At 36.7% G+C, this 13,608-nt stretch overlaps 1 protein-coding gene across 19 annotated transcripts in view; it reads left to right on the forward strand.

The window, feature by feature from the left end:
* BAZ1A (bromodomain adjacent to zinc finger domain 1A) overlaps positions 1–13,608 on the forward strand; it is a 123,913-nt gene that overhangs the window by 72,288 nt on the left and 38,017 nt on the right. For all 19 annotated transcript variants that reach the window (XM_081547955.1, XM_081547951.1, XM_081547957.1 and 16 more), the window contains 2 exons: positions 10,462–10,605; positions 12,460–12,561. In XM_081547955.1, coding sequence (XP_081404081.1) covers positions 10,462–10,605; positions 12,460–12,561 — 246 coding nt within the window. The remainder of the gene's footprint in view (positions 1–10,461; positions 10,606–12,459; positions 12,562–13,608) is intronic.

Below are 13,608 nucleotides of genomic sequence, written 5' to 3' on the forward strand. Positions count from 1 at the left end.
GGGCCACTTGACTTCGCATTCCAAATAAAAGGTACTGTAATGGCAAATTAATTTAGTGCTTCATTAATAATTTCCTGTGATTAGCACTAGATGGGTTGATGTTTACCTTTTATCTTTATAAAGATATGTTTGTATTTTTCTTTATCTACTTCTTAGTAAGTGATTCAGCATGCTGATTTCATTGTTATCATATTAAAAATGCTTATTGACCATAAGGATAACAAAAAAATAGTCAGATTATTTTGTTTGAGCTTCTAGCTCAAAGAATCTGAGAATGCAAGGAGTAAAAGTGTAATTTTGTCATCTTAATTTGTTATATAAAAATCTCTTTGCAAATTCTTGTAATTTTTTATGCACTGTATTTTTATATACAGAAGTCATCTGATTTTGTTTGATTTGGCTATCTCAAGTTGTAAGAACACCAATATATTGAACATCTTTCTATGAAAAATAGGGATTTTAAGATGAATTTTTGTGATGTTGAAATGGAAACAAATTCTAGAAAAGGATTTGTTACTCCCTTTTTGCATTACAAAGAACTCTCTGGCTATCTTCTAGGTATAGTAGGACCCATCTATACACCAGTGAGATCTAACAAATAGACCTACTTCAATTACCCATTTTCATATATATTGTTTTAAGAAAAGCAATAAATATTTTTCTTTTATGTTTAAGAATAAAATGAATAACTTACATTCAGATAGGACTTTATCCTAAGTAGTAAACTAATTAATTTTAATTAAGGTACATTGGGCTTCCCTTGTGGCTCATCTGGTAAAGAATCCACCTGCAATGTGGGAGACCTGGGTTCGATCCTTGGGTTGGGAAGATCCCCTGGAGAAGGAAAAGGCTATCCACTCCAGTATTCAGGCCTGGAGAATTCCATGAACTGTATAGTCCATGGGGTTGCAAAGAGTTGGACAGGACTGAGAGACTTTCACTTTCACTTTCAAGGTACATAACTTTCTTCTGATAAAATTTATCCTTTTTAGTGTATAGTTCTGACTTTTGGTGCATAATTGTGTAATCCATCCCAGTAAGGTATAAAACATTTTTACTATTTCTTTGTGCCTCTTGTTACTGACTGCATGGATCTTAGCTCCCCTGACCATGGATCGAACCTTTGCCCCGTGCAGTGGTATTTGTGCCTCTTTGTAGTCATCCTTTGCCTCCATCTTCTAGACTCAGGCAACCAGCGATCTGTTTTCTGTCCTCATAATTTTGCTCCTTCCAGAATATTAATGTAAATGGAATTTGGGGTCTATCTCTGAACTCCCTTCTATTGAACTGTATGGCTGTCCTGCCAAAGCTACAGGGTCATATTTTATTGTAGCTTTTTAGTGATACGTATATATTACTTCCATCTTTTACTGATTTTTTCCCCCATGATGTGAAATGAATGCTTTTAATTGGAGTTAATATTTTCCTAATGTTTATCATTAGCATTTTTAAACTGAACTTTCTATTTTGAGATAACTGCCAAATCACATGATGTTGTAAAATAATACAAAATAATACAGAATTTCCCCCACTGGTGCAGTATCACAACCAGGATATTGATATTACTATAGTCACGGTACAGAATATTTCTATCACTGTAAAGATCCCTCATATTGCTCTTTTATGCCACACCCACAAATCAGAGGTTGTTAAACTTATTTTCCTACTTCAGACTTTGTTTTCTGAAACAAATCTGACTTGAAAAATCTATATTGCCAATGACAAGGTAACTTTCAAGTTTGAAAATCTTAACTCAGCTTTTGTGGCTGAATTGAAGAATACAGTACTCTGACTCAAAATAAGTTTAACATAGGTCAAGTTATAAGCTGATTACTGTTTAATAAATAGAATACCTGATGGATTGCTCATATCACTTTTCCTTATCAACTGGTATTTGACTGGTGTGCCTATAATAGGACAAATATTAGTGGCATTAACAAAATAGGAATTTCTGTCTCACATAGAACCAAGTGCAGAAGTTGTGGTGTAAAGGCAGGTCCGCAGAGCTGTCAGGAACCCAGGCTTTTTCCTGTGTTCTGCTCTGTCACCCCAAGGTTGTGACATTGTTTTCCTGGTTCAGGATGGCAGTGAGGTAGAGGAAAGGCAAGAAGGCCTGCTTCTCTTCCTTGCCTATCCATCCTTCACACTGAGGCCAAGTTAAGTGCTCCAAAGTACTACTGTCATTTTGAAACAGAAGTCACTTGCTGCTGAGTCTGTCGTGGCTTTTCATTATGTTTAATGTTTTGTTTTTTCTGATCTGCTTATGTTGGTCTTTCCTCCTCACAAGGTTATCGTTTCTGTTGGAATAAACATAAAGCTGAGCCAACAAACGCCGTGAATACCTATGAACTTGAATATACTAGTTGGGATTTTGTATAAAGTATTTTGGTGAGGCTTTCATTAATTTGATTGATACTTTAACCAAGCTTAATCATGTGGCTTTAACATGATAATTTTGAATACTAAAGAGTTTAAACAGTATATTGGTAATATCCAAGTGTTTGAAACTTTAGAGATATGTAGGATATAGCCCATATCTTATATCTAGAATTTTTCTTTCCAGAGATTTTTATTCGCTATATATATCTTTTAATAATAGATTTAGTCTTTAGTAAGAATCTAATTATTCTAGTTGTCTTAGGATATTTAGGCTTATAATAAATCAAATGCCAGTTGGAGAAATAATAAGATGTAGTTCTCAGGTCCACAAAGAGTCTCAGAGCAGTACAGCATGAAACATTCTTTGAGCTACTCTGATCAATTTGTCTAAAAAGTGAGAGATTGGAAACAAAGCAACCTTTCCTGACCTCTTCTTCCCCACTGACACATAATCAACATAATTCACAGTCTTCTTGTTTGAAGTAGCAAATTGTTGAGTGGTCTCGTTTCCTCGAGGTATCACTTAACCTTGAGTTTTTTAAAACTCTAAACTTCAAATTAAGCAGCTTTTACTCTGTTTCTCGGAGAAGGCAATGGCACCCCACTCCAGTACTCGTGCCTGGAAAACCCCATGGACGGAGGAGCCTGGTGGGCTGCAGTCCATGGGGTCGCTAAGAGTCTGACACGACTGAGTGACTTCACTTTCACTTTTCCCTTTCATGCACTGGAAAAGGAAACGGCAACCCACTCCAGTGTTCTTGCCTGGAGAATCCCAGGGACGGCGGAGCCTGCTGGGCTGCCATCTATGGGGTCGCACAGAGTCGGACACGACTGAGGTGACTTAGCAGCAACTCTGTTTCTACCTATAAACTTGAAGTAATTATTCAAGCATAACATTTTAAAAATTAATGTTCTTGGCACCTGTATTTCGAGGAAATAAAAAGTAGCACAGATAAGCAGGTGTGAAGCATGCCATTAATTCAGCATTTTCCATTTTTAGAGACCCAAACAGAGAAGGGCAATCTTTTATGTCAAGCAGGTCTCCCCGGGTTTCTAGTCTTCTTTTCTTTTGCTGTTATTTATCTTCTACCCAAATGCCTTGTAAATGCATGTTTCAATTCTAGAATTTACTTCTATATTAATTAATTTGTATTTGGGGATATAAATTGAACTATGTACATGCATGTGTGCAGAGTTGCTTCAGTCATGTCCGACTCTGTGGCCCATGGACTATAGCCCACCAGATTCCTCTGTCCGTGGGATTTTCCAGGCAACAATACTGGAGTGGGTTGCCATGCCCTCCTTCAGGGTATCTTCCCAACCCAGGGATCGAATCCACATTTCTTACGTCTCCTGCATTGGCAGACATGTTCTTTACCACTAGTACCACATGGGAAGCCCCAAACTGAACTATAACTATTATTAAATGACTATTAAAACAAAAAACAGCTTTTGTGGGGAGAGACATATACCATTCCAGAATATACTTATAAAAAGACTGCTTCCATTTTAGCTGGTCACTATTAGAAATTTATGACTAACTTCTGCTATATTCTCATTCTGTGCTTGCTGCTGTTCCACAGACTTGCTTTCATTCTGAAACATGTTTTAAGTTTGAAATGTGTTTTAGAGAGGCTCCAAAAGTGCCTCTTGACTACTTAGGCTTAAAGCTCTGAACTACCCTTGTGTCAGTATAGTGTTGTGTTCCCCTTACCTCCAGTAATAGAGTGGAAGATTAGAAAATATATGAGCTTCAGAGTCACATCATACCATTATTGGTTGTGTGACTATAAACAAATGATTTAACTTCTCTGACTCTGAATTTCAGCTTCTGAAAAATATGTCCCTTGAGGAGTTGATACGAGGCGAGAACTTTGTGTCAGTTATGTACTTATCTGGCACACAGGAGCTCTAGTAAGAATAAGGACTGTCTCTTGATTGTCATTCTCTACTCTGTCCTCAAATAATGGAGCATAACTCTAGAGTTGCCATACTCTCCAAGACCCACTCAGTTCAGTTCAGTCACTCAGTCGTGTCCGACTCTTTGCGACCCCATGAATTGCAGCACGCCAGGCCTCTCTGTCCAAGACCCACTAGCTGGATCTTAATTCATGATTCTTTAATCTTTTTTTAAACCTCAATCTTTTTTGAACTCCCTACAACTAAGAAATTACAGCAAGTGGATTTGAAAGAGAGTCTCTTTTGAAATCTATTAGAACACGTTGCCTTGACATCTTGCAGTTAACTGAAGTTTAGCCAGGCACCAATGAGAGGCCCAGCCTTGATTAGATTAGCAAAACTTGACCTCTGGTTTAGGTGTGGTGTGAAATTATAGTAGCACTGATAGTAACTAGTGTAATTTATATATAAAACATTTACTACATTGTAAGCAATGTCTCTTGGAAAACTCAGCAGCGGCCACAGGACTGGAAAAGGTCACTTTTCATTCCAGTCCCAAAGAAAGGCAATGCCAAAGAATGCTCACACTGCCGCACAATTGCACACATCTCACACGCTAGTAAAGTAATGCTCAAAATTCTCCAAGCCAGGCTTCAGAAATATGTGAACCGTGAACTTCCAGATGTTCAAGCTGGTTTTAGAAAAGGCAGAGGAACCAGAGCTCAAATTGCCAACATTCACTGGATCATCTAAAAAGCAAGAGAGTTCCAGAAAAACATCTATCTCTGCTTTATTGACTATGCCAAAGCCTTTGACTGTGTGGATCACAATAAACTGAAAAATTCTGAAAGAGATGGGAATACCAGACCACCTGACCTGCCTCTTGAGAAACCTGTATGCAGGTCAGGAAGCAACAGTTAGAACTGGACACGGAACAACAGACTGGTTCCAAATAGGGAAATGAGTACATCAAGGCTGTGTATTGTCACCCTGCTTATTTAACTTATATGCAGAGTACATCATGAGAAACACTAGGCTGGAAGAAGTACAAGCTGGAATCAAGATTGCCGAGAGAAATATCAATAACTTCAGATATGCAGATGACACCACCCTTATGGTAAAAAGTGAAGAAGAACTAAAGAGCCTCTTGATGAAAGTGAGAGAGGAGAGTGAAAAAGTTGGCTTAAAGCTCAATATTCAGAAAACTAAGATCATGGCATCCGGTCCCATCAGTTCACGGCAAATAGATGGAGAAACAGTGGAAACAGTGGCTGACTTGATTTTTTTGGACTCCAAAATCACTGCAGATGGTGATTGCAGCCATGAAATTAAAAGACACTTAGTCCTTGGAAGGAAAGTTACGACCAACCTAGACAGCATATTAAAAAGCAGAGACATTACTTTGTCAACAAAGGTCCATCTAGTCAAAGCTATGGTTTTTCCAGTGGTCATGTATGGATGTGAGAGTTGGACTATAAAGAAAGTTGAGTGCCGAAGAATTGATGCTTTTGAACTGTGGTGTTGGAGAAGACTCTTGAGAGTCCCTTGGATTGCAAAGAGATCCAACCAGTCCATCCTAAAGGAGATCAGTCCTGGGTGTTCATTTGAAGGACTGATGTTGAAGCTGAAACTCCAATACTTTAGCCACCTGATGCGAAGAGCTGACTCATTTGAAAAGACCCTGATGCTGGGAAAGATTGAGGGCAGGAGGAGAAGGGGACGACAGAGGATGAGATGGTTGGATGGCATCACCGACTCAATGGACATGAGTTTGGGTAAACTCCGGGAGTTGGTGATGGACAGGGAGGCCTGGCCTGCTGCGGTTCATGGGGTCGCAAAGAGTCGGATACGACTGAGCAGCTGAACTGAACTGAAGCAATGTCTGTATAAAGCTGTACTGATTTTCTTCTCCCTTATTTCTCTACCAGGGAATTGTATTTCTGTCTGTTAATTTTCTGTTAGTTTTAAATTAATTAATTGTTAAATTATTGTAGCGCTGTGGACCCTACAGGAATCATAGACTGTTCTCTTCAGTGGGCTGGCAGAGCATTTAGGCACCACACCAGCTGTCCCTGTGCCCAGCACAGATGCATTTATTTTTTCTCTGATGGCAGCCACTCCTGCCACTTAGGGGCATGCACCTGGACTCTGCCAAATGAAAACCACCTCTTTTTCTAATTTGAAGAAGCTTGTTGCAGGTTCTGGAAAAGCCTCCTTTATCACCTCCTGTAACTCTAAGCCGTATGATCCCTGCATGTCATACCTAGGCCCTTCAAAGTTGGTTCCATTTGATTATTGCTTATTTTTGTGCAGTTCATGTCACTAAATTACAGAACTTTTTAACCATCAGACTGCATAATTTCCTGTAGATGTTCCTCTTTAGAAACACTGGTTTGTTTCTATCAGCCAGTGGTGAAAGTTGACCTGCAGTTCTTTTGACACCATTTCCATTTGCTTGGTAGGCTTGGTAATTGGGCCTTCTTCACCTTTACTGTTGGAACAAAAAAAAAAGTTTGTTGTTGCCTCAGTTGTGGTAAATAAACATAAACTTTACCATTGTAATCATTTCTAAGTGTATAGCTAAGTGGCATTAAGTACATTCATAGTGTTGTGTAACCATCACTACTATTTCAAGAACTTTTTCATCATCCCAAACAGAAACTCTGTACCCATTAGGCAATAACTCCCCATTTCTCCCTCCTTTCTGCCCCTAGTAACCTTTATTCTACTTTAAGTCTTTGCGAATTTACCTAGATATTTAAATAAGTGAAGCCATACAATATTTGGTTTTTTGTGTTTGGCTTATTTCACTTAGCATAATGTTTTCAAGGTTCATCTGTGTTGTAATATGTATCAGAATTTTATCTCTTTTTATGGCTGAATGCTATTCCATTGTATGTGTATATACTGTGTTTTTTAATCTATTCACTTGTTGATAGATACTTGAGTTGTTTCTACCTTTTGGCTGTTGTGAATAATGTCATTATGAACATTGGTGTACAAGTATCTGTTGAGTTCCTATTTTCAGTTCTTTGGGGTGTATGTATGTATATACATACACACGGAAGGGGAATTGCTGGGTCGTATGATAATTCTCTGATTTTTTTAGGAACTACCATGTTGTTTTCCATAGCAGCTGCATCAGTTTACATTCCCACCAGTAGTGTACAAGGGTTCCAGTTTCTCTATCCTTCTCAATACTTTCTTTTTTTTAATAATAGCTGTCTTAGTGGGTATCTCATTGCAGTTTTGATTTTTCATTTCCTTTATGACTGATGATGCTGAGCATTTTTTCATGTGCTTATTGGCCATTTGTATCCTTTTTGGAGAAATGTCTGTTTAGATCCTTGACTCATTTTTTAATTAGTATGGTTTTTGTTTTGTTTTTAGTTTTAAGGTTTCTTTTGTTCTTTTGTCTGGTTTGTGTATCAGGGTAATGCTGGCCTTAGGGAATGAGTTAAGAACTGTTCTCTCCTTTTCGGTCTTTTGGAAGATTTTGAGAAGAATTGGTATTAATTCTTTAAAAGTTTGATAGAACCTACCAGTGAAACCATCTGGTCCTGTACATTTCTTTGTTGGGACGTTTTTGATTACTGATTCAGCCCTCCTAATAGTTACAGATCCATTTAGATTTTCTATTTCTTCTTAAGTCAATTTGTGTGTTTCTAAGAACTTATCCATTTCATCTAGGTTATCCAGTTTGTTTGCATACAGTTCATGGTGTTCTCATAATCTTTTCCAACTTTTACTTCTGGTTTTAATAATTTGAGTCTTTCCTCAGTTCTTTTTTAGAAGTAGATTAGTAAGGAGTCATATATGATGCTTGAAATGAATTGAGGGAGGAAGATAAAATGCTTGAGGGTTTTGTATTCACCCACATAGTCTATATTTTATTGATTCTTAACCCTCAGGGTTCCGTGGAACCAGTTGTTTTCTTCTATTTGTGTACAGTGCAAAATTCCTAGCAGAGAATCCATGGTCTTGATTTCCTCTGCCAACCCACTCCAGTATTCTTCCCTGGGAAATCTCATGGACAGAAAAGCCTGGTGGGCTATAATCTATGGGGTTGCAAAAGAGTCAGACATGATTTAGTGATGAAACAACAACAAATAGCAATGTTAGATTTTGTTGGGGATACTTAAGATGTTCTCCTAAAGGAGAATATAAGCAAGCATATGCTAAAATGTACGCTGATGAAAATAAGTTCAGTTATCTTGTAAAAATCAATCAGCTTCCCAAAATGAATCAGCTCTAAATATACTGTCTGTCTTTCTGGAATTGTATGCTTCTGTTTTGTCTATAAATACAACATTTTATTTTGAAAGTGTAGGCAAAAGGCCAAATTATCAGTTTATAGGATCAAAGGAAAGATTATAAACAAGTAAACTTGAGATTGGGCGAGATGCAGCAGGAACAAGAGAACGAATTGCCTCTAGAACCCTTGCTGTCTCTCCTCTCTTCTCTCACTGCACAATGACCTGTTGCACATGGCAGAAAACATGGCTGCTGGCAGCCCTGGAATTTTACATTGTACAGATTCCATGATGGGAGAGGAGCTGATTTTTACTTTCTTGATTGCAAATGTTTAAATCTCAGAAAAGATATATTGACTCAGCAAAAAGGTACCCACTGGGTAGCAACTGACTCTGGCCAGGGTCTTATGGAAGCATGTCAGCTCTACTATTAACAGAGGTGGAGTATGGAGGGAATGAAGTTCCTGAAAGAGGAGGGCTGAGTGGACAGGCAGCTTTAAGAATGCCCACAATGTATCAAAATTTGTTTATGGTATGGGTAACCAAATGAATGATACAGTGAGTAGATTGTCTAATTTTGGGCCACTGTTTCTCAGAGACTAGGGATTTATCCCATTGGTAGGTGTATATGTGCCTTACATATTCTTAGTTAGTTAATACCCTGGATTGCCTGAGACTTGTAAAGGTGCCATAGATAAAATTCCAGAAATGCTCTCTTTTTTTTAGTTAATGTGTGTTAGTCGCTCAGTCACGTTCAACTCTTTGCGACCTCATGGACTGTAGCCCGCCAGGCTCCTCTGTCCATGGGATTTTCCAGACAAGAATACTGGAATGGGTTGCCATTTCCTTCTCCAGATCTTCCCAACCCAGGAATCGAACCCAGGTCTCCTGCATTGCAGGCAGATTCTTGACTCTGTGCACTACCTATACCTTGCTATTACTTGTGACTTTTATTTTTTAGCAACTTAGGATATATTTCACATACCATAAAAGTCAACCATTTAAAGTATATAGTTCAGTGGCTTTTAGTATATTAATAGAATTGTACAACCATCACTACAAACTAATTTTAGAACATTTTTAACACTCTGCAAAGGAAGCGTATACTCATTAGCAGTCACTGCCAATTACGCTCCTCTTTCACCTTCTCCCTTATTCCCCTTTACCTTCAGGTTCCTTGCAACCACTCATCTACTTTCCCTGTTCTGAATGTTTCATATAAATGGGATCATATGTTATATGACCTTTTCAGTCTTGTTTCCTTAATTTACCATAATGTTTTAAAGGTTCGTCCATACTGTAGCATGCATCAGTATTTCATTCCTATTTTTTGCTGAATAATGTTCCATTGTAGGGCTATACCAAGTTTAAATTATTATCAATTGAAAATTGACACAGTAAAAATGAGATTGAGGAATATTTCAGTTGTGGTGAGTGAGTCTGAAATTGTAGCCCATAAGATCCAGATACAGCAGGCAGAGGTAAGGGAAGCCAAAATAGGGTAGAGTTAGTGAGTAAGCTTTCCAGAGATCAGAAATCACAATAAATGTTACTATGAGAAAGTTTATGATCAGGAGAATTTCAGAATTTAAAATATTGAATGCTTTAAAAAAAACTCTCATAATACCAATCTGTATAATGAGATATTATGCAATATTTGATTTTCTAAACTTTAGTGATAAATGTAATTGCTAAGAATCTTGACAAACTGACTTTTAAAATAAGTTTGTATCATTTTAAATTGTAGCTAACCTTTACTTAAATTGGCTGTTTCTTGAATTGATGGTTTTCTTTTGTACTAAATTGGTTATATTAATCAGCCATAGTGTCTACAAAATTGCTTTTTACTTGTTCAAAATAGATTGCTCTGAAATGTTTGATTATAAAATATCAAATGATTTATATTTTAAAATGTCTCATTTTCTTTCAGATTACAGTGTAGGATTTTGGAAGTCCTCCCTCCGTCACACCAAAATGGTTTTGCTAATGGACATGTCAGCAGTATAGATGGAGAAACTATTGTCATCAGTGATAGTGATGATTCAGAAACACAAAACAGTTCTTTTAAAAATGGGTAAGTGATTTTTATCAACTTTTAAAATGTATAAATTCTTTGGCTGTCCACATTTTCACTGCCAGGGGCCCAGGTTCAATCCCTGGTTGGGGAACTACATTCCCACAAGCCACACACAGCTTAAATAAATAAACAAATGTATATATTATGTATGTAAGTATGTATGTCAGATGGGGTATTGGTAACCCATTGAAGTAACTTTTTCTTCTTTCTAGCCATACACTGGTATATACTGTGCATCTAAACAGTGTGGTTCAACAATACATGTTAGAGTTGGCAAAACTGAAATTTACCTAGTTAATTCTAGTCAGCTATTGAAGAGCAATTGAAGCTCACTTCATTCACTTACACTTATACAGTCCACTTTTGTTTACTTGGGAAAGTTCATTCTGTACTTTATTTTTCACTTTATGGTATATATAGTAGAGAAACCTTAACTTTCTGAGCTTTATGTTTCACTTTACAGTGCATGTAGTGAAGACACTACCTCTGAAATTCAGTCAGTTGACGGTTTTGGTCAGCTGAGTGTTCTCTGAGAAAGTCATATAAATCCATATAGGCTGACCCTGCAGTGTGTGTACTGTGTTTGTATCACTTTGTATCTTACTTTCGTTGCCCAGTGCTTCCCTTTATCATCCTTTCATGTCATATTTTTCTCTTAACCTCCACTTTTATCCCCTTTAAATACACACTGGCATTCTAGAGGCAGCTTTTCTAGAATCGAACCATTTCTCTCCACTACCCTCTTATTCTGTCCTGCCAACATTTTTTTCCACTTAGTCTATTGCATTGCAGTTTTCTAACTGATATCCCTGTTTTCACTATATCCCCCTGTTCACAGCCAAGATGATCCTTCAGAAGTGTTAAGTTAAATCATCATCACTCCAGTATTCAGAATCCTCTGGTGTCTTTACTCAGAGTAAAATTTAAAGCCCTTCATGGTGACCCCAATCATCTGTCCCTGCTTTTACCTCTCTGACTGGACCTTCTTTTTTTTCTCCCTATTTATTCTGCTTGTGTAAACCATGCATGCTTCTCTGTCACAACCTTTACACACTCTTTCTCTCTTACTTTAAAAACTCATATCCCCAAGGTTTTTCTCATGAGTTGCTCACTCATTTTTTTCAGATCTCTGCTCACATGTCAACTTTTTGGAAGGCCTACCTGGTCAGTTTATTGGGGTCGTCACCCCGTATGAAATAGGGGCCTTTTACCCTGCGTACTCTATTCCTTCTGTAGCAGTTAACCACCTACCCTGTTGTGTATTTTGTCTCCTTACTGTATTTCTGTTTTGCTCACCACTGAATCCTTAATCTTTATTAGTATTTAGCACATTGTAGGCTCTTAACTATTTAGTGAATGGATGGATAGATGAATGAATGAATGTACCCTCAAAGGGAGGAAAAAATGAGAAATTGGTGGGGGTGGGAATTAAATGTGTAGCCTCTTTGCTAGTTCTTGAAACAAGGTAAACTATATTATCTCCACTTTTGGTCTTGGATTACATAGCTATGAAGAAGAAAGTAAATCCAAGAAGAAGTAAATCCAGAGCTATTTGTTTGTTTATAAATTTATCTAACCTAAACTGGGTATTCTGCTTATTTATCTGTAGTTAATTTCTTCACTCAAGGAAAACTTATTGAATGAGCAATTAACGTACCTATCTAACATAAAATAGCGCTTTGTACTATTTTGGCTAATAAAATGGTGAGGCATATCAGTAACTTATAAAATCATAATTAAAAGTTAAATGCATTAAATTCTGTTATAGTATGTTTTTCAAAGCTAGATTTCATTTAAAATATCTTGTTTCCAAACAAATTATTAACTTATTCGTATCTTTGCTTTTTTTAGAAAGAAAAAAGATGCAATTGATCCCTTATTATTCAAGTACAAGGTGCAACCCACTAAAAAAGAATTGTATGAGTGTGCTATTGTTAAGGCAACACAAATCAGGTAAAATTCCATATCTTCTCTATTCTGGTTTAAAGTAGAATAATTGTTCAGTTTATGGGCTAATGAATAGTATAGTTAAGATGACCAATGTTTTCCTTATTCATTACTGAGTTTTTTCCTTTTTTTGCTTTTAGCTCAAGATATTTTTTTATATAATGTAATCCCCTATGTAATATTTTTCACTTTTCTATTTAATTTTTGACTTACACTTTGAATATAATTCTGCTAGATCTTGGTTACTGTCTTATTAACTCATTTTCTTATTAATTGGTGAACCAGAGATTGTAAGATGGGAAAGTTATGCTTGATAATAGAAGACTTAATTGACTTGTGGCTCTTTCTTAGCATCAAATGATAATACTCTTCCTATAATAAAAAGATAGTAATATTCCTGTAAGGTAGCCTTACTATGATAGAGTAGCTCTGACAAGGAGGACTTCCTTCAGTGACAGAAAGGTTATATGTGTGCTGTCTAGTATGGTGGCAGTGTGGCTACTAATAGTGCAGAACTGAAGTTTTTATTTTAATTTTATTTATTAAAAAAACATATGGCTAATAGGTGCCATGTAGAACAATACATTTCTTGAGGACTAGTATATTTAGTTAACAGTCAAAAGATAATTACTCTCAGCTAGTGTATGGTGCTGGGCTCCTTTTTCAGACCTTTTTATTCATGTAGTCCTTCCTATAGTTTAGGAAAAAATACATATTTTGGGGAGGGCCACTACTTAAGAACTCCTATATTGTTTGTTTACTCATAGAAACTTTTAACTTAGCTTTTTCTTAAAAGGAATGCATTAAATTCAATTGAAATATTTGCTTTCTTTCCAGAACCTTTCTAGAAATACTTGTATGTTTATTTTCTTGTCTTCTGTGTGTAGTGATGGTACTATTGTGGTTGCTGTTTTTTAATTTGGAGCCTAAGAAAAATGAAAAATATTTAAAGCCTTAATCATTCTAACTCTTTAATTTTAATCTCATGAATTTTCTGGCTGCCATATGAAGTTTAAATACAACATATTTTACAATTTGATAAAACCCATGTTC

Source organism: Giraffa tippelskirchi, chromosome 12, assembly GCF_054371585.1.
Source record: "Giraffa tippelskirchi isolate mGirTip1 chromosome 12, T2T-mGirTip1v1.2.pri, whole genome shotgun sequence".
In the NCBI taxonomy this organism is placed as follows: domain Eukaryota; kingdom Metazoa; phylum Chordata; class Mammalia; order Artiodactyla; family Giraffidae; genus Giraffa; species Giraffa tippelskirchi.